The sequence below is a fragment of the Vidua chalybeata genome, chromosome 6 (genome assembly GCF_026979565.1).
Source record: "Vidua chalybeata isolate OUT-0048 chromosome 6, bVidCha1 merged haplotype, whole genome shotgun sequence".
NCBI lineage: Eukaryota > Metazoa > Chordata > Aves > Passeriformes > Viduidae > Vidua > Vidua chalybeata.
Window position 1 is genome coordinate 10,027,704 of NC_071535.1, and position 21,334 is coordinate 10,049,037.

The 21,334-nt window shown below is 37.8% G+C and overlaps 1 protein-coding gene across 15 annotated transcripts in view; it reads right to left on the reverse strand.

The window, feature by feature from the left end:
* Positions 1-21,334, reverse strand: part of MARK3 (microtubule affinity regulating kinase 3) — a 65,535-nt gene that overhangs the window by 15,855 nt on the left and 28,346 nt on the right. For all 15 annotated transcript variants that reach the window (XM_053944477.1, XM_053944475.1, XM_053944471.1 and 12 more), the window contains 9 exons: positions 20,202-20,272; positions 14,867-14,923; positions 13,726-13,962; positions 13,510-13,629; positions 12,708-12,807; positions 12,333-12,445; positions 11,438-11,591; positions 9,738-9,955; positions 4,386-4,489 (listed from right to left, as the gene is read on the reverse strand). In XM_053944477.1, coding sequence (XP_053800452.1) covers positions 4,386-4,489; positions 9,738-9,955; positions 11,438-11,591; positions 12,333-12,445; positions 12,708-12,807; positions 13,510-13,629; positions 13,726-13,962; positions 14,867-14,923; positions 20,202-20,272 — 1,174 coding nt within the window. The remainder of the gene's footprint in view (positions 1-4,385; positions 4,490-9,737; positions 9,956-11,437; positions 11,592-12,332; positions 12,446-12,707; positions 12,808-13,509; positions 13,630-13,725; positions 13,963-14,866; positions 14,924-20,201; positions 20,273-21,334) is intronic.

The window sequence follows — 21,334 nt, forward strand, 5'->3', positions numbered from 1 at the left end:
AAAAAAAAAGCAAACTTTTCCTTCTATTAACTGGTTTATCAAAGAACACGAACTCTAACAGCCCTCCTCTTCTACGTAACAGCAGTAACTGCCCTACACTCCCCTTAAAGAGCATCCTTACATGGCACTGGACATCTGTAAGTGACCATGCTCTTACCATTAGCATTAGTCTGCAGTGATACCCTCCTTGATGTACAGAACCTGAATAACTCAGAATTCTATGCCAAAGCTCTACGATAAAGCACTGATGTAACTTGTATTGCTCTTAACAGTAAACAATGCATTAAAACCCCCACCAAATGCACTTTCCAAAAGACTCATGATAGCTCCAATACTACAGCAAAATCCTTTGTTTTCAGAATGTATCCATGTTAAAAGAAATTAGTGAAAGTTGGGCAAGCTGTCAAATCTACATGAGATAACTGAGATATTTCACAGGTACAATCAGAACCAAAAATACCATGATCCTTAACAACTCCAGAGAGGCCAAAAGAAAAAGGCTGCTAAGAATGAACCTGCATGTGTAGTAGGCACTGAACATGCTTGCTGTTCTCTAAAGAAAGAATGACAGTTGAAGAGCATCTTGTATTGCTTTGACCATGAACATTAAATTCTCCAAATTACCATTCAGGCTTTGAAGGAAAGTATAGAGCACTGTCTTAGCAGAATGGCCAGTAAGCTGCCAGCTGCATAGTATGTTCAAATAGGAGCATTAAATTTAGTTATTTATTTATTTAGGCCAAAATACTCTTTGCAGCCTTCACATTGTCTAGTAATGATAAGGGTAGGAGAAAAATGAGAAGCCACAAGATGTTTTGGGCCTTTCAGACTACAGCACCACATCATTCATCTGAAGTTTGCTCTAAAAGTAAGATAGCTATAATTCAGAAATTTTGCTCGAGGTTAAGAAATCAATAATTCTCAGTGACAGTTTCATGACACTGCATGTTCACTTCCAAATTACTACTTGGTTATACACAAAATCTCAAGTCCTGTTACCAAATTCGGGTACATCACACTCTGGAGAGAAGAATGCTAGTGCAGCTACAAGTGTCTGCTCCTCCACTTTTCAGGCTTGGCTGCCAAAGCACCAGTGCAAAACACCACACAGCTCAGACATCTGAACTGCTAGCTAAAATGCTTAGCAAAACATACTTGGTTTTGGTTTGTTTTTACCTTTGCGGGATCTGAAAAACTTCATTTGAGTCATGCATGCATCTCAACAATGCTTAATCCATCAGGATGACAGATACAAGTACTACTTACAATGAAGCCTTCAACACAGGCCCAGCATTTACATTACCCCAGGGTTTTAAGGAATTTTCAGAAAATGAACATTCATCTCAAAACTAATACCCTGAAGTCACAAAATTGGTCACTAGTATCTCAAGCTCTTCCAGCTCATTTCCTCTCTATTTACTACAAAAGATAAAGAATCTAGTTTTACAACACAGGACCCAAGTTTTTAGTCACCTGCCTCCAAAGATGTGACATCTAAAGGTGTCAATAAAGGACCTTCTCCTCCTCTGATGCTTTGCTAGAAATCAGCTTCTTTGGATTAATGGCCTGGGAACACAGTAACCGTGAACTAACATTCACCAATTACTGCCAAGGCTTATTAAAAATCTGAAGCTGTTGTAAATCATTTGTGTTACAAATGATTTAAAGCAATTGCCTATCATTATGAAGAGTGTTTCATGAGTCCCCAAGTGTGTTAATTAATGCTCAGGCTTTGGAGGAAAGCCAACAGAGTTGTCTCCAGCAGAATGCCTGTGTCAGCCACACAATGTGTTAAAGCAGAGATGAGAGACTCAGAATTCTTTGCTTCTACCAGTCTGGCATGGGTCTTCAAGATTACTCTCTTCAACATCAGACTTACTGACTGATTCTTTAAAGTCTCCATACTTTCAGAAATAGTGCCTTCTCAGAATTCAATGTGCAAGATAAAAGCAGAACAAGCAATGTTTTAACGCTTTCTCTACAGAAGAAAAATAGAGATTTTAAATGTGTGCATCTTGCCTTTTATGGCAAGTCTCCCAAGTTTTCACTGAGTCACAGTCAGTATCTGAGTAGCTATGGAAAATCTAAAATCTAATCTGTAATAAACCAATTACAGCAATTACTCTAGCCTGTAACATTTGCCACCAACAGACATTTCAAAAGCATAGAAGTAATTTTTAACTAATCCTTGGTTATGTACAAAGCCCAGGTTCAAGTTCAGATCTTGCTTTACAGAAGAAAAAAGAACAAGTTTCTAGAGTTACTTTCTGCCAAGCTGAGAGTACAGTAACATTAAAGATTAATTCTGAAGAGCCAGTCCCATCAGTCACCATGTTGATTTTTCCTGCATTAAAGGTCCCTGCATTTTATGTGACCAGTCAATGCTTTATCCAGTTACCGCAACAAAATACATTCAGATGTAAATTCTGAATTCTGTGCCAAATCACAGTAATCCTGAAACTGTGCCAAAATGAACATGCAGTTTAGTATTGAAGTATTTTTTACCTGTGCAAATATAAATTTTCAGACATTTCAAATGACCCAAATAAGGCTAGTTTGTAGAAAAAGCAAATTATGTTTAAATATCATATTGACAATAAAAGGCAAATTACACATGGGTACCAATTATGAATATAAACCACAACTAATATAGTTGTCAAGTGCTACTCAGTCTTAACTTTGAGTTTAAGGTCTATGTGTGACAAACCAGAAAAACATCAGTTTCTTGAGAAACTCAAAGCTGGGGAAATAAAATTACTTCAAAAGATAGTTCTTTATGAGTATTAACTTACTCCCAAATTAAGGGAACATTTAAATTCCTAGTAAACAGTATCTAGTAGCTTTTAAAAATGTAATAAAGAAATTGTAGGCAAGATATTAGTTTAAGGATGAACAAAAATTGTATTAAACCAAGTTATGCAGTAATAAAAAATTATCAAAACTATTATGGACAGAAAGATTCCATTTTTTCAAAGAGCGTTTGGAAAGAAAAAAAGCTATTAACATATCAAATCTGAGAAAGGATGGTGAGCTTTAACCTAAACAACTTGGTAACATTAACAAGGAGTAACCAGTGAAGGCTGAGACAGACACACTAAGGGACAGTACCAAAGAGCTGTGCTGTACTTCACAAGACAGGTGACTGCAGGCCCAGCTGGCCAACTACACTTCTGGCAGTCTTCAAACTTATATTTGACTCTTTCCTTAATCACTTTCCATTTGCAGAAAGCTAGGAGGAAGAGACAGGGTCAAAATCATGTTCTTTATCCCTAGGTTCCAGGAATCAAACAGGGAATAGACAGGCTTTCCATTCTATATCACAATTCCTCATCAGCTGCCAAAAGGAGGGAAAAAAATTTGTGCAAAAACACAAGTTAGAAAATAGGTATTTTCTTCCCACCCTTTACAAAATAGCATAATATTAGGAAGGGGTGGAGAAAATTGGGAAGCATAGTAGAGGGGTACACATTATTTAAGTACCAGCTATCTGAGTGTTCTGCTGGCAAGGGTTAACTACTTAATTGTTACCATCTTTTGACAGCAGTAAAATTCTGACAAGAAGGGCTGGAAATTGAAATACCTCAGCCAGCCAGGAAATTTGGTGATTTTCTTCTCAACTGCTACTCTGTACCTGATATCTATGTTCACTGTAATATTATTTCTGACAGCCCTCCTGAGTCTACACAGGATGGCAGTAGATGTGACCACAGTGCCAACACATACAGTTGTTAGCTCCAGTTCCACTGCATGCTCTACTCAAGCTTTCATTCAGTAAATTAAAAAGAAATTTGTTATTTCTCTGACTGTTTTCACTCAGAATATGGAGGGAAGCAGCTGAGTTCTGTAAATCCTGGGAAACAATTAGACTGCCACAGTATTATCAGCAAGGAACACTCTTAGTCCACTGTTACTAATGGTGGATCACCATTTCATCTTTGCTCAGAAAAAATTACCTTCTCCCTGAGACTTTATAGCAAAAATGGTATTTCAACTAATCCCAGTGAAGCAGAGTTAGAGTGAAATATAAAAAGAGAATGGCTCAAGAGGGATGGACTTTGTAGTCTGACACTGAACAAGGTTCTTCTGCAAGCATATGCTGATTGGTCACAGGAGTTCACAACAGATTTAAGATGAAGGCTGCTACAAATATTTCATGTATTTAACCAGAAATCAGAAACTTCCTTTTAAATTCTAGGTTTAAAGATTATAAAATTAAATATAGGAAAAAACCCCAAGCCCCAGCATACTTACAGGCACTCCATAACCAAGGATCTGTACTCACCTTTCATTATGAATTTCATTAGAATATCACTTATTTTTAAATTAGACATTAGAATTGTTTTGGAAGACAAGTGACATACACCATAGGAAGACATTTCATATACCTGTTCTCCTTGCCATTTTGTATCACTGAATGCCTATCAGCAGTGGTTCTTTCACTACAAACATATGTGTTGCGCCGCGTCATTGCTCCAGGGGTAGTATTATTCTACAATTAAAAAACATAGGTTTGTTATTCCCCACAGAAGGCTTTTCTGAGGTAAGTCTGCATATAATTGAAGGCTTTTTACTTACTGCTAGTTCTACACAGCTCTAAAACTTACAATAATGAAATAACTTAATATACAAACTCCATCTAGTATTTGTAAAGAACACTGCAATCAGAAAAAATAATTCTAACAAGTTGTTCTTGTATTTCAAATTGATGCCTCAAAATTAATATTCCTTAAAGTTTTTAATTACAAATGTTCTGAATTACAAATTCTGAGTATATACAACATTCTTCTACATTGGCATAGCCTGTGTCTTTATAGCCTATTTTTGAAATACTTTACCACTTGTAGCTTGGAGAATTTTCCTTTAAGTTAAAATCATACCCTTAAACAAGATAGGAAAAGCAAAGACTTAACAAACAAATGTGGTAAAATTCAATGGGAAGGTAAACATGGACTTTTAAATATTAAGATACTATGAAACAGTAGACAGGTTTTGAAAACAGGGAAGAATAAGAGACAAATTGCAGAGAATTTTAGTAAGACATTTTTTAAAATACACATTTCAATACAAGCATAATACATTGAGGACAAGAGAACCAGGGGGACTTAAACTACAGACCTTACTTTAGAGGGGAGAAAAGAAATAGAATTACTTTGCCTCTGTCTTTACAGAGAAAGAGGGTGGAGATATGCCCAAGTTGGCGGTCAATTTTCCAGGAACGACTGAGAAGCTATAGGTAATTCACAGATAACAGAATTATAGAAAGTTAGATACAATTACTGTAGGAAAAGCAGGGTGGTCCAGACAAACATGCACCCCCAGGTCGTAGAGGAAGTAAAAGCTGGCAAGCCTTTGTATTTTTCTCTCCCCACCCCAAGAACAAAACACAGGAAACTGCAAATGGTTGAAAAAGTAGAAAAAAAAACCTTAAAAAGTTTTCTTTAAAGAAAAGGATCACGGGGAAAAGCAGGAAGCAAAAAAGGCTATCAACTTCAAACACCACTGCTGGGGAAAGTCTTGGAGGTCAGCTTAAGGGAATGACTGGTCAGCACCTGGATAAGCACATGTTGAGTAAGGAGGGCCACTAAGAATCAGGCAGGGGACTTCATGCTCAACTAACCTTTTGGAGTTCTTTGAAGAATTATGCTATGACGGACAAGGGAAACTCAGTGGATTTTAAAAATAGCATTAAGAAAAGGTTTCGCATAAACGGTCACAGGAGAGAATCATGGCAAGAAGGATTAAAAAAAAAGAAAGGAAAAACTAGTTCAAGCACAAAAGCAGAGTAGCCAAACCTTTTTTGTTTCCAAACCTGAAATAAAACTGTTAAAGTGGAGTATTCTCAATACCAAAAGATCCTCCAGCGCCTTAAGGCAAAATATCTGCTATCTAGGGAGTCTCAAGCAATACATTCCCTGAGCTATTTAACCTTGAAGCCATCTTGTCTAAGAGACTGCTGACCTGTTTGTTACACATCTTTTTACACAAATGTACAAATTAAAATTCAACAGTGAAGTGCACAACCTCCTGGTGTTAAAAAGTACAAAGACAAAGGATATGTTAGATGGACAGAACAATTAATTAAATTGTAAGATGCATGCAGCTGTCTGCAGGGTTCTCAAGTATTCTTCACTAGATATTCCTTAGGGATAAGCATGTGCCAAGCATCAGCAGAAGCCTTCCTGGCCCTTTCCTTGTACTTTATTCCTTATACATCCCTTGACTTCATATACATTTATTTATTTAAAAAAAACCCACCACCAATTCTTCCACTTTGACATTTATCACTGTATAAACTGCTCTCTCTTTCTAAGCATGCCAGCAGTGAAAGCTGTGCACCTACAGTGAGTTTTTGTTTATCTGCTCTTGGGAGGTCACACTGTGCAGGACACTTTATGGAGGCTTCACAAACCAGTGAAATATTGCTTATTAGTGTTTGCAGGTCATTTTGTTCTGTGTTCTGAACATACTAGAGGATGAAGCTCCTAAAATATCCAACACTGGTCTTCTGGTAGGAAATAAGCACAATAATCAGTGGCTTCCTTTCCACCTGCTCCCTTTGAACATGCAATATTGGTTTCCCTTGAGAAAACAACACATAACATTACAATGTATTGTCATGTGGCACATCTGGAAAGACAAGACTGCAATCTCTGTGCTGGACCAGACTTTTAAGACTATGCATTTTCGTGTTTGGGAGCAGACAAGTTTTGGTATTCATATCTGAAATGAGAGGACTGCAAGGACACACTCTCCCAACTCATTCTGAAATGCAAAGATGGAAGCATCAGTATACATTTTTTTCCTGTTTGACTCAGATTTCAGAGGTCAGAGGAAGAGATTAAGTACTTCAAGGTTTCAAATTTCAGTTTCAGCAAGAATAGTCTTGGTATTGGGGCCTTTACACTTTCTAGTGTATGACCTTTCACAATTCATCAAGGAAGCTCTTCAGCTGTGACTTTTTGTTCAGCCAATCTACAGACTGTTAATCTCTGGACATGACTAAATAGCACAGGTGCACAGTACTGGAAACTGGTGTGAGCAGCACCCCATTCCCTGATGGAACAGCTCCCAGGGTCAGGGTTAGCTGCCTAAGTTCATCTTCATGGCAGTTCATCCTCTGCAGGAGGAGCTGACACAGCACAGCACATGTTGAGACTTGTGAGCACATGCACAAGGTCCAATCACAGCGCAAAGGATGAATTTGTGGTACAGAGTCATCCTCTTTTCCTAGAGAGAGTCTTGTGTGCACTGCTCAGGCAGGCTAGTTCCCATTAGGAGACACCAAGGCAAGGACTGATGAAAAACTTTCATAAAAAACTTCTGACTTAAAACACTGAGCCAATCTATTTAGTTAAGAGCACTACTGTGGTATTTGGTCCTGGATGACTGTTCAAATGTACCACCTAGTCCAGTTTTCTCAAAGCTATTGTAAGGGTTCTGGGACAGCTTTATTACAGCATTGAGGAAAAAATCCACAGCTCTAAGAACCAAACAAGCTCTAAGAAACAAACAAGGAATTATTAAAACACAGATATACCAGCTCCTGCTAACTTTCCCATGTCTGTAGCAGGTTTTCATTATGAATTTGGTATTTGCCCAAATAGCTTGCAGATTTTTGATGTGTACTTGTTCAGCTTGCAGAACAATTTTGTTTACAAGAATTTAAACGCTCTGTCAACTTTAGAAGTACAGCTTGGAGCCCCTCACTCCAGTCCCAGACTCAGCTATCTGCTCTCCAAGCACAACTCTTATCCTTAAGTGCAGGCTTTTTACTCTTTGTTACTCAATAACAGTAGCACACATCTGACTAAGGGTCTCCAGCAAGGACTGGCTCTACTGCTTTTGCTGTTCTGTCAAAATATTAATTGTTTTTATAGGGTATTTTTCCATCTCTTCAGTGCTTTTTCATCATATTACAGATTTCAGGACTTCAGTGCTCAGTAAAACAGAAACTTTCTTCACCTCAAACTTTTTTCAACCTCAGGACAATATGGTAACTCCTATTTTTTTTTTTTCCTTCTAGATGCATGCCAACACTGTAAGAAACAGAAATGCTGCAGAAAATGAATAGAAACTCAATGCTTCCCTTCATTCCCAACAACCAGAAAGCCAAAGTTTCATCTTTGCAGTCTTTTGCAGGGGAGAGAAAAAGGAAAGAACAAAAAAAGAGTTTGAACTGTCTGGTGTGAAGAGCTGTAAAGAGAGACAATTTTAAACACTAATTATTGAGTAACAAGAAAAATCTGATTTCCTGTTCACCACCTGGTATCACTGCTAGTAAAAGATCTGCTGGACCAGTTGCACACTGAGTCAGGGAAGCATCATATGGTTATGAGCTGAAATTTTATTTCAGGTACAGTAGTAAGAAATTTGAAATAAGCTACTGGAATAAATCCCCAGTATTTGGAAGTGGCACAGAACAGCAGATGAAAAGATACTGAATGCAAAGTATGTTGTAACTGTGACACAAATCTTTGGAATAAGGCACCATACAATACCAAGTGAAGTCCAATGTAGGACAAAACTGATTTGATTATCCTACCATTTTGAGATTCAATAGCTAAGAACTTTCTTTTAAGAAAAAACCAAATCTGAATGGTTTCTGGACTGATCAAGAACAAAGGGAAACTGTGGAGGACCACAAAAATAAAAAAAGAGTCCCCCAAAATCTTGAGTTCTTGTTCACATTTATGAATAACAGCTGCTATAGTAGAAGATGTGTTTTTCCAAGGAAACTCTTGGGCTGATATCCTCAAGCCAAGTCACTACTAGCCACTGACAATACAGGGCCAATAAATTAAAACAAGTTTCATTTCACTTCTTTTGCTCCAGACTGTCCTGCAGCTCAGGAAGTAATGTTCTCATTTGTTGTAAGTAATGGTGCTAATTATTTATATGACCAAAGAACTATGACAGCCTTGTGGGATGAGTTAAGTTTAAAAAAAAAAAAAAAAGTTCTGTTGCAAGTTGAACAAATTGAACAAAAAGACTGAGAATTTTTTTCTTCTGAAAAGAAGGAAGTTTTAGAAATGTTACATGACTGAAGCATTATGTGAAAACAGATTCTTTGAGGGAGGAACCACAGAGAACACAGGTTAAAGCCAAAGTGAACAAAGGATTTTCTTTCTTTTGGCACAATGCCTGTTGCTAAACCATGAACATTCACTACTTTTGCTCCTTTAAATATTCTTTTTTTGTTGTTGTTGTGGTTTAGAGGCAGGTGGAGGAAGCCCACAAGGACAAAAGCCAGGCACACTCCTTTTGAATACAGGCTGAAATACATATTTGAAGGGTTTTTAGAAGTACATTTCTTTGATAATCTTAACAACATAATTATGACTTAAAATTGTAATGTTTGAGGACAAAGATTAGGTGGCTCCTTATACACATGAAACTATAAAACAGGATAACAAAAATAGAGATTTCATTCTTATGTACAGAGGCCACAGAGGAGTGGTTGGTGATATCAGGAGTAACATAACTAGCTTTTTATGGTTTTACTTTTTTTTAATATCCAAATCATGTCTGTTTACCAAGAGCTACTAATGCTAATTATGAATACTGACTACTTCAAGACTATTAAGAGGTAATGTGAATAGTTGACACTGCAAGGGAAAAAATGCCTACATTTACTCTTGATAAATGAAAAGAAAAATCAGCACCACCGAAATCACAAGTTTAACATTTTTTTTGCCTCAAAAAATTAATGGTTTTGATAAATAAACATTTCTACTTACACTAGGGACAGCTGAACTTTTCTTACGTTCAGGAATATCAGCCTTATTGGGATTGCTGGCATTTCCAAGCATTGGGCTAGCTGGTGCAATTCCTCTTCCTGCAACAGCACTACTGCTGGATTTTCTTGACTGAATTCCTTCCTCTTTGAGGTCACTGTCTGTAGTACTAGTCTGGCTTCTTTTAGGATATGCCACTACTGAGGGGATGGATGGTCCAGCTTAACAAACAAAAGAAACAGGAAAAGGATTTTTCTTCTCGGAAGTTCAGTAACTATTTTTTATCACAATGGAAATATATTCACACATGAGAACCAACATAGTTAACACTGGGAACCAGAGCTGCAAAAACATAATTAAATTATCGATATAGATGTATTTCAGGCAACAGTGGAATATTGTGAAAAACAAAAACCTTGTAAGGTGAAGGTATAACTTGATTTCCATTAAAGTTCCAGGAATTTCATTAAGGTTTCTCATTTGGCTTGCTAGAAAAACGCTTTAGAGACATCTTAAAGACACTTAACAAGTAACTGACTCATTCAAACCAGACCATCCCTCATTAGCACAGTGCTGCCACGAGCTGTTCAAGCCAATTTCCTGAGACAGGCAGGTGGTGACACAGCTCTGGGGCACCAGCAGCACTGATGGCACAGGCACTGGTTCAGCACCAGCCTCCCCACGCGGGCCAGGAACAGACAACTGCTCTGACACCTGAGAATCAGGAAGCCCCTTCAACAGTGCCAAGCTCCCTGTTGCTGTAACAGCCTCCTGGACACTGGGCAAAGCCTGTGGGGTGGGTCAGGATGGTGTTTTCTGACATCTCACACCTCTGAAGAGGATACATCAAATTACATCAACTTCTTAGTTAAATGTTTTAATTAAGAATTAATCAAAAAGTGTATGTATGTGTATACCCACATATAAAGAATACATAAACATATAAATACATAAATGAAATACATAAACATATAAATATATAATATGTAGCTAAAACATATTTTACAATTATCAAAACCCCCATAATTGGCATCCCCAAGACTCCCCAAGGAAAGCAACTTCTGAATACAGAGAATGTAGGCCTAAACTGGGATTCCTTTCATGAGTTAAGTGTCTGAGCAGGAGTAATTTTAAGACATTTAGAAAATTCTAATCTACTATATTGCACTCTCATTAAGCAGAAGAGTTTTAAGTTTGTCAGAGTCATTGTTCTTTAGAAATTGAATTCCTGAGGGACAACCAAGTGACACTACCCTCAGGAAACAGGAAACCAGAAATATTGGCAAACTGACATTTCTTCAAGTTTTAGACACAAGCTGACCTACTAGTGTCAAAAGAAAACAAAAGCTGAACAGACATACAAGAGCATGGGGGAGGAGTGCTGTGCTTTTCATGAAAAAGGGGGTTGCAACATTCTCTTCAATTTGTGTAACAAGACTTTGCCAGCACAGTCAGGAATATAAGGGACAACACAAGGCAGAACAAGAGAATTAAGTTGGTGTATTCAGTGTTCCTCTAAAAGCTCTTTTGAAGGCTTTTTAACAAAACCGATTTTAAAAACCAGTTATTCACTAAAATATTTAACCATGCTGTGAACTATGCTGTTGTCATGCTCCTTACACTTGGGGGATGGAGGCAAATCCAGAAACAGAGCAGAACTGAAGTCACTGTACTCTGCAAGACTGAAAATGAGAAATGCTCACCGTGATCACTGTACCGCCGCTGCTTCTGGCTAGAAGATATGCTTCTCTGAACTTTGTGATGAGGAGATTGTCCAGTGCTATTGTTAAGATCACTACTTGGCCTAACTTTGGCAAGTGAAAGATTGCTGCTGGAGCTTGAATCACTTGCATCCAACTACAATACAAACGAGAGTATTAAAACAAAAAGTTCAGACAAAACAAATTAAAACATGCACCACATTCTGGGAGCAGGAACAGGGAGGTGGAAGATGGCTCTGCTACATGGGAAATTACTGATGGCATGGGCACTTGCTTAGAGGTCCCACCTTCTTTAGGGCTGTTGTACAACTGTCATAAGTAAAACTCAGTGGAATTTGCAGCTCCTCAAAGGATAATCAGTAAAGAAAACCCATTTGTCCTTTCAGAACTCCCCCTTTAGAGTTCTCCAAGATTTTAACAGGAAGAGAGGATACACTTTGTAGAGGCCACCAAACCAACTCCTCCAGCAGAGGAACCAAGAGCAGCTTACTGATGCTGAGCCCTCTCAGCATTGTATGGAAAGGTAATCTACAATGCAAGAACTTTTTCAGGTTGGTCAGTCCTGCTGCTCCTTGGTTCTCTTAAAATAGTTACAGCTGGCACATTCACCTGAGCTCCTAGACTAGCCAGGACAGAAACTGCTGAGCAAACAGAGCAGTTCTGGAGAGCCTAAAGGCAAGAGTTCACTGGCTCAAAATCAGGTGAGAACAAATCTGCTTAATTTGGACTGCTGATGAGTAGAACAACATGACTTTTAAGTGCAATGGATTTTTGTGCAGGAATGCAGTGCCTACAGTAACTGACTTAATTTCTGCTTCTAACTTTGCTAAGGACACTTTCTGATTTGCTTCTTTGCAATTTTAAGAATGATACTTACCTCTGATGACTTCCTTCCTAGGAGTAAGTATGTAGCTGTGATTTCATCATACTTCATTTTACTAAGGGATTCTTGAATTTCTTCTTGAGAATATCCCATTCCTACCATAATATCTAAAACCAAGCAGACATTCTGTAAGTAACTGAAACTCTCATGTTCAGGCTGGCTGAGTGTTCAAGAGAAAGGATAGAACATTTAAAGAATTAAACCAGAATTATTAATTTTGAGAACATAAACCTGATCAAGTATCAGTTTTAAAGGATTAGTTACTTTTTCCTAATGTCAAACAAATACAGAGTGGTGGTGGAGGAAAAAAACCAAAAACACTTCCACATCATGCAAACAGTATTGTGGTCCTGGAAAGTACTCAATTACCTATTCTTTTCTGGTCCGAGATGTCTAGTTCTGGTTCAACAAAAGGTTTAAGTTCATCCTCCTCATGCCCTGCATTTATCCACCTGTCCTTCATAATTTGCTATGAAAAAAAAAAAAAGGTTTGTTAGTACAGTACGGTTAGCAGCAGAGAAAACAAGCTGTGAGAAGAACAACTTCTTTATGCAACAAACACTAAGGTCTTTCCTAGTTTTTATTTTCCAGAACATTTCCAACACCTATTGCTTTGCTCCAGTGAGGAGAATCAGCTGTGCACATCAAGCCAAGCTTCTGCCCAGTCAGCTGTACTCCAGCTCACAGCTGAGAGCCAAAAGCCTGCAATACAGACCAGGAGCAGTGTGACAACTTTGACATGGCTTGGAATTCCAAGCTCCACCAACAGAAGTCCAGGGGAGCCCTGTTTTGGTCTTTACTCCTCCATGAGGGTATAAAAGGCAGGTAAAAGTCAACTACAACAGCCAGTACCTCCAGTTCACAACTGAAAATGTGGAAAACAATGTGGTGGATCATCCATTAATGCAGAAATCCACAAGCTCACCACCAAGAAAAGTTATATGACATAGAAAGCATAGGGACACATTGATTTTGAAAGTAGATGGAGTCAGGTATATTACAAGTCCAGTAAACAATATCTTTGAAGAGTCATGTGCTTTCATCAACAATCCCACCTCCAAAACCCACCCCAAATATGCACAGGAACAGTATGGAAATAATAAGTTACAGCTCAAAAATGCAGTTTGCAAAATATGTTGAGCCTTCTGATGGACCTCATTTGTGCAATTACCTCTAGAGTGCCTCTTTTTGTTGGGTTTAGCACCAGGAAACGTTTGAGGAGGTTTTCACAGTCTGTGGACATGTAGAAGGGAATCCTGTATTTTCCCCTTAGCACTCTTTCTCTAAGTTCCTTGGTAACAGAACAAGAACAGACAGTAAGTTGTAAGCAGCAAGTCACTTAAAATATTAGATAAAATATTAGCTAAACATATCCAACATAGTCTACCTTTAAGTTCTGTCCATCGAAGGGAAGAGATCCACTCACAAGAGTATAAAGAATAACACCTAAACTCCAAACATCTACTTCAGGTCCATCATATTTCTTCCCTTGAAAGAGCTCTGGAGCAGCATATGGTGGGCTGCCACAAAAGGTGTCCAGTTTATTTCCAACTGTAAACTCATTGCTAAAACCAAAGTCAGCTATTTTAATGTTCATATCTGCATCTAGCAATAGATTTTCAGCCTGGAAGAGAAAGAATGGTTTGTAGATGAATAAAACACTTGATTTAGAATGCTATTGGTTGCTTTTATTCATTCTTAAAGGCAAGAAGCTGAAATAGCCATTAACATTCCCTTCCTTGCAAGATCTTTAGGTGTGCTTTAGTCAATCATTAGCATATCCTGTTTTAAAAATCTCTGTACAATGGCTTCAAGCTATGGGAGCTGTTTCACTGCCTTGTTACCATCTGTTTTTCTCCACAGAAATGTATCTTACATTTTGATCTATTCAGATGAAAATAAGATATAGCCTCACTATTCATACTTGATAGCATGTGGTATTCTTGCAATAGTTTGGTAATAAACATAATCTTTAAAGTGTTTTCAAGTGTTCTTTTTTTTAGTGGTGGTATTGTTTTTTGCTTTTTTTAAGTTACAAAGCTAGACAAGTTGAACAACCTATGTAGCAGTACTATTAATATAAAAGGCACAGTTTAAAGAAGAGATATGCTGTTTCATGCCAAGCTACAAAGAAGCCATACTTCAGTTTCATTATCACTACTGGTAAATCATTCTGTTCAACAGCAATTCTTGTTATATCTCTATCAAACTACCACTTCAAAAAAAAAAAAACAAAAAAAAGATTACTCAGCTAACACTGACCTGCATCAGATCTGAATGTGACCGCTGGGGGAGAGGTTATCTTTCAGCAGCCCTTAAATGTTTGCATTTAAAAGCCTTATAAATCCTCTTCCTTTTATTTAAAATGGTTCTAAGCTGCAAATATGTCTCAAGACTCGCTATAACATAGGTAAATAAATAAATAAATCAGAAAGCTCAGTATAAACTGTATTTTATAAACAATAAAGGTCACACCCACAGGTACAGAAGCTGACACACATACACTGCACACACTTTTTCCTACTCACCTTGAGATCTCTATGAACAATATGCTTTTGATGGCAATACTGCACTGCAGATACTATCTGGATAGAAAACAAGCCAAATTATGTAAGTGACATCTCAAAAAAGCAGGAGCTTTTATCAAAGATTTCAACATTTACTACTGAAGTTGACATGAAGTTATCCTGTCAGAGCTACATAACCAATTCCTACAGTGACCAGTATATCTGGGAAAAAGCTGCTGAATAACTTCAATGTTATTTGATCTATTTGCTTTCTCCTATACTTGAACGAGGATTTTGTTTTTCCTGTGGGGCTAATTATAGACCAGTAGAAGCAATGACTTTCAGAAAGGTTACTGAAGTATTTCCATTCCAATACTGTATACAGCTATAAAAGCTTTCCCCCCTGACTGAGGTTTTCCAGGCCATCTCCAAAGGTGATTTTTCATGTCATGCCAGAGAGAAAAGGGTAAGAAATGGGCTTTGGTTACTTGAGAAACTACTGGGAAACAGCTTGTTTGTCAAAATTTATGCCATGAGAAGCAACTATGCATCTGATAGAGATGTGCATATGGTTTAGTATATTTTGTATACCATAGCAAGCTCAATGGAAAAACTCTCTTATGTCTCTCAAGCATAATGGAATAATTTCTTCCATGATAATTTCCAAATATCATAAAGTTTTGCCTGCTTTATTTAGCAAAGCATATAAGCTGTTTACAGAGTGCAGTGTCATAGTACATTGCTTCTTAGAGCATTAGCACATTGCTTCATAAGCATTGCTTCAGAACTTCACATGTATGGAAAAGCCGGATAAAGTATTATTCTTACACGACCACAAATGCAGTCAAATGCATTTTGTCATGCATGCATGGTCAGAATTGAGGCAGGTGCTATGACTTCTTAAAATAAGTGGAAATACTTCTTAAAATACATAAAAATAGTAACTACATTTAAATAAATATATTTTCAGTCTTCATTCAAGAGTAAGAAGGCCTCCCCAGCAGAAAGATGAGGTAGCATTACTGTTACGAGAAAATAACTCCTGATCAGATCACCAGTTTAGTGTAAGGATCCCCTGTACTGGTAAAGGAGCAAGGGTTCTCTCCCTCAGCATTTAGAGCACATGAAAGGTGTTGGTAGGATCTTGGTAGGTCAAATAACTGATGCACCAGTAAGTTTTGTATTTGAAACTTAAGCACCAAAGTGATCTTTGTGCCCTGTAATATTGAATCACTCACACGCAGAATGTCACCTTAAAAAGCAGACGGTGGCAAGTTGAAATACTATTTCCATTCCCTACACCTTCCTTCTGGTTTTGCTTTTTCCTTCATGTACTGGCTCCCTCTTTCAGACTCCAAGTTCAGCCTTTTTCAGTTACTGAAACTGCCAAAGTGCTTCCATGCCAACACTTGTCCCATTCTTTTGGTTTCCCTTCCTTTTCTCTCTGCTACCATTATCTCAGTGCCAGTCACAAGCTCACCCTGCAGGGGCTTCCAGTGCTGACAGCATGACAAACACCTCAGGCTTTATTCAGGATTGCAGAGACACAGCACCATCACCACTCACTCCTGAACTGCTTTATTCTGCCTGCCTAAGAGCAGAAGGCTGAGCAGATGATCAATCAGTAGCTTCCTTTGGAGATGCTTTTGAACTCCTCTGCATTGCAACAGGATGGCACAGAGACTGCAGAAGTGAGTCCAATCCACGTGAAGTGAAATAATGAAATGTGTAGGACATTAATAATTGAAGAACATAACTGAATGAAAAATAGCACAAAGCATGGCTGCTCCAGACTGAAACCCTTGTCCTCCACTTTCCATCACTGTTTCCATTGACAGCTCCCTCACTTCTTAACCTTCTTGTGTGAGGAATTTTCTGACACTTGGCAGGTGAAGAGGGGAAAAAGCATCTGAGCTTTTTGCTGGAAGTAACTACTGGAACATTGAAAAACTTTTCTAAAGAGTGATTTTAAAAATCTGTATAAATATAGGTTTTGAAGGAGAAGTTCTCTCTAGGCAGAAGAACCATTCTCTAAAAGGATTAAATGACAAAAGGATGAATGACCTCTCAAGGCCCCTTCCACACTGCTAAGAGCATTCTGTTGCTTTACTGGAACACACCAATAAGATGTATTTTGTGGATTTTATAATTTTCTAAGATCTGTCCTAACATCTACTGGCATTAAGAACTCTAAATTGCTTCAGTAGGGAAACAGTGAGAAGACTGAAGAAGGCCAGATCTTATTGCTTGAAGAAAAGAGAGGGTATTAATACACACAAATGTATGGGGATTTGCTGCTCTGCATCAGATTTTTCTGTGGAAAAAGGATGAAACTGAACCAGAACTGCCTGGAAATCTGTAATGGAAAAGAAGAATTAGGGTGACATTAAGAATGCTAAACATTCTCAATCTGAATTTCTCACACATGGCTACACAAAAGGAGTTTGAAATGGAGAACTGTATAGCACAGTTGTATTCTTAGACTTTGTAACTTCTCCTGTGTTTCTTGTCAAGTGCAACTGAAATAATATGATTACTGTCTTTTACATTCTATTTTCCTGCTAAAAACCTTATATATGTTTAACAAAATGGACTAAAAAATAGTTCCTTTTTATCTTTAACAAGCAAAGAAGGAAGAATTATCAAATTCTTCTCTTTGCCTGCTAGAGAGGAAGTGTCTCCTCAGACAAAACACAAGTGTTTGATCCAGAAGTCACATCTACTGAAAGAAGAAACATGATCTGAAAACAAGATACAATACAACCTATTGTAAGAACTAATCTCAATACCATGGCACAACTGTTTCTTCAGTTCAGAAAGAGCCACTGTCTGCTAAAACAGTTAACAAATTTTAAAAAAAAAAGAAGACTATTATGTCATAAGTCTCTATCTAACAGAGAACAGCTGCACTGCATCAGATAAAAGGTCTGCAGAGTGCATTCTTCTTCCAACAATGCCCAAAAGCAATACAAAGCTACTCCAGGACTACAGTAAGGTGAAATGAATAGTTTCATGATCTGTGAACCCAGCAAGATCTAGTTTCCTTGTTTCCTCTGACACTGTCCCTCAGCCTGAGCTTTAGCATCTAACAAAATGCCAAGCTCTGATCAAAGTTACCTGACTTTCATCCAGCATGAATGGTTTTCTCTCTAGCTAAGCCCAATCAGCTTGTGCTACAGTTTCTCTCCTCTGCTTATTTCTAGGCTTCTCTCATTTTTCCCAGGAACTGACGCTTTTGAAGTTTTCAAGAACCTCCCTTCTTTGAGATCAAGGTCCTCTAAAACTGGTTGAGCTCAGCAGCCAGGAAATCGGCTGTTGGGGGAGGACAGAGCACAGCAGTCTTCACCAGCAGACTTGCATGAAAAAACTGAAAATGTATTCCAGTGCATACAAGTGAAGCCATCTATATATCTTTATAAACAGCCTTTATTCTACTGAAATATAAAAAAAAAAACCACCAAAAAACAAAAAAAAAAAAAACCCAAAAAAAACCAAAAAACAAAAAAAACAAAAAAAAAACAACCAAAAAAAAAACAACCCACCAAAAAAAACCCAACAAACCAACTCAAAAAATCATCAGGCTGAGAGTACATAAACCAAATTCTTTATAGGTCAAATACCCAGCTCAGCAGGTAACTCCCTTTTAAATTCTTTTCCTCCACACTTCTTTTTGAAAATGAAGCTACATATATCCTGTACAACCCACATTATCCCATACAATTAAGCACTAAGTGTACTTGTAAAGCATGTTTGACCTGTTTCTGTAAATTTTTACTTAAAGGGGAGTGAAATTGTTAGAGAAAAATAGGTATTTGTTGAAGAAACATGTAATTTTAATGTAATTACTGCAAGATCTTTTTCCACTATCTCCTGACGAAAGAAATTGAGGACTGAGAGCAAATATCAGAAGTTTCCAATATTCACATCTGAGAGAGAACAGTCAATCCTCTCAAGTTACTCTGAAGCTCTTCAAGTGACATTACAAAGGCAACAGCCAGGAATTTAGAAGAGATGGCTGAATGGGAATGACTGTTTCACATCCCACCACTTCTACTCCCAACACAGCACAGAAGCATAAACCAAAAACCTTCAATCACAAAGGAAAACTCTCTACCTACCAGAATATGAAAGTGAAGGCAGCAGCTTTAAAAAGACATGTAAGACTTTGCTGAAGAATAAAAAAAGTTTTCCCTACTGTCAAGCTGTATAACTCCAGTAATCACAAATGACTTCTGGGGAGATGAAGTCTACAGCTGATTTTGGGATGTTTTGTTTGTTTGGTGGTGGTGGTTTTGGTGTGGGTTTTTTCCCCTCAAAAGACTAAAAAGGGTAAATACAAGATTTAATAAGATGAGAGAAAACAAAGCAAAATCATTAATTTAGTTCCTGGAAGTGTCATATCTTACATCAAATTTCTGTCATGTGTGACCCTGCTTTAAAAGTGAAACCATCAGAGCCTCCCCTTCCAACACAGAAACTGACACATCACTGCCATGATCCAGCAGTTCAAAACCCCTACATATCATTCAAAAAAACACTCTTGTCTCTACTCATTATTTTCAAGTGCCATTAAGCTGGAGCAGAATTTCGACATTTATTATTTTTTACAACATTACTGAGGCTATCCAAGTGACCAAAGGGAATAGGCATTTACAAATTTCAGCACAAGAGCAGAAAACAAGTGTATAAGACTGGTCAGATCTGAAACTCCAGATGCTACAAGAGCAGACATTTGGATTTAAATTACTTATGCAAAAGTATCTGGTTATGTTCAGTACTGCTTGACTGTAGAATGGAAAAGCTTTTTACAGATCAATGAAATTCCAACATCTTGGCAGGGCTAGCTTATTCATCATAAAGAAAGCTAAACTAACAAGTCTAGACATTACTTTTCTGTGACTTTTTAGAACTATTAAACAGTATCTTCTCATGTAAGCAGATGAATGTGAATGGATCCCTACTACATGCACCGTCTGCATTTTGAAACTGGCCTGTTAGTAGCCTGCTACATTTGAACAACTTCCAAAATGTTACAGACCTGCTGAGCTAAGGACATATGAAATCAGCCCAGAGGAAATGTATTTTGGAAGGGAATACACTTCCAAACCAAGCAGTCTCTGTGCTCTGGCACTCCTGGACACCCTGGCACTCAGCACTAAGGAAACCAGCACCACTGAACAGATTACTGACTCCTTCAAAGTACTGCTGTGACATAAGGTTTTTCTTACTCAGAGCTACAAGCCCACAACATGCTGAACACTGCTGTAAGTCAAATGCAAAGGACAGCTGTTTTACTCATTTCAGCATTAAAAACAGGGGTGAGGGGAAAGCTGACATCCAGGAATGTTATACATACCTGTCTAAATTTAGCTCTAGCCTCCTTTTCCTTCATTCTTCCATGTGCAACCAGATAGTCAAACACCTCCCCTACAATTCAATAACAAGATACATTAATGCCAATTCCAGAATGTAGAGATTCTTCTCCAGCAGTTGCCCACAGCAGCTTCACTGGAATTACTGTACTTCAAGTTTATGATTACAGGAGAGCTCAAGAGAACAAGGCACAACTGCTGTGCAATTTACTACACCATCATCTCTTTTACAAGAAAATAATGAGTGACTGGATATACACAAAGGAAACCATTTCCTTCCAATTACTTAGGATAGAAACTGAGCAGCATACTTCTGTTTTGTAAACAAAGATGATATCTACCCCTTCACAGACTTTCTCACAAGAGTTTCTTTTGCTTCAGAAAAAAAAAAAGCTTCATATATGAGAATAGCTGATGACATTTGTAAATGCTATCATACCGACACTAGAATTTTATTTTGTGCATGTGTATAAAATGGTTCTAATCAAAAACCTTAGCTTTAACCTAGGCTTTAACCTCCTTGTGACCCCACAAGGAGGGTCACAAAAATGAGCACAGCAGGACACACTGATATAACCCCTCACACAACCATCATACCTGTAAAGTACACTGAACAAGGCCACTGTTGCACAGCTGTGGATGACTAAAGATTACTGAGGATCTACTGTGTTTCAGTTTTCCCCCTCTTTAATCAATGCAGTCATTTTAGAGCATGTCAATACAGACTACAATGTTTGAGCTTTAGGTGCAAGCCACTGGCCAATGAAGCACTGACATGTTTGTGAAAGCATGGGAGATTTTCTTTACTAGAAACCAACAGTCATTTACATAAGAACTACTAACAGTTTTAAAAAATGCTCAGTAGTATACAAAAACCATAAAAACTTCAGAAGTGGTTTCAAATATTTAAACATTCCCTACTGAGCAAGGAAACATGGTTTTGTAGACAGCCACCTCACATGGGAAGAGCTGAGTAATATCTTTTTTTTTTTTTTAAAGATGCAACTCCACCAGATTGTAATAAAAAAGGAGTCACACTGCAGGGAAGGTAACCACTGAGCTATCTGAGGGAATGTCAGCACTTCCCATAAAATAGTCTTCCCTTTGCAGTGTATTC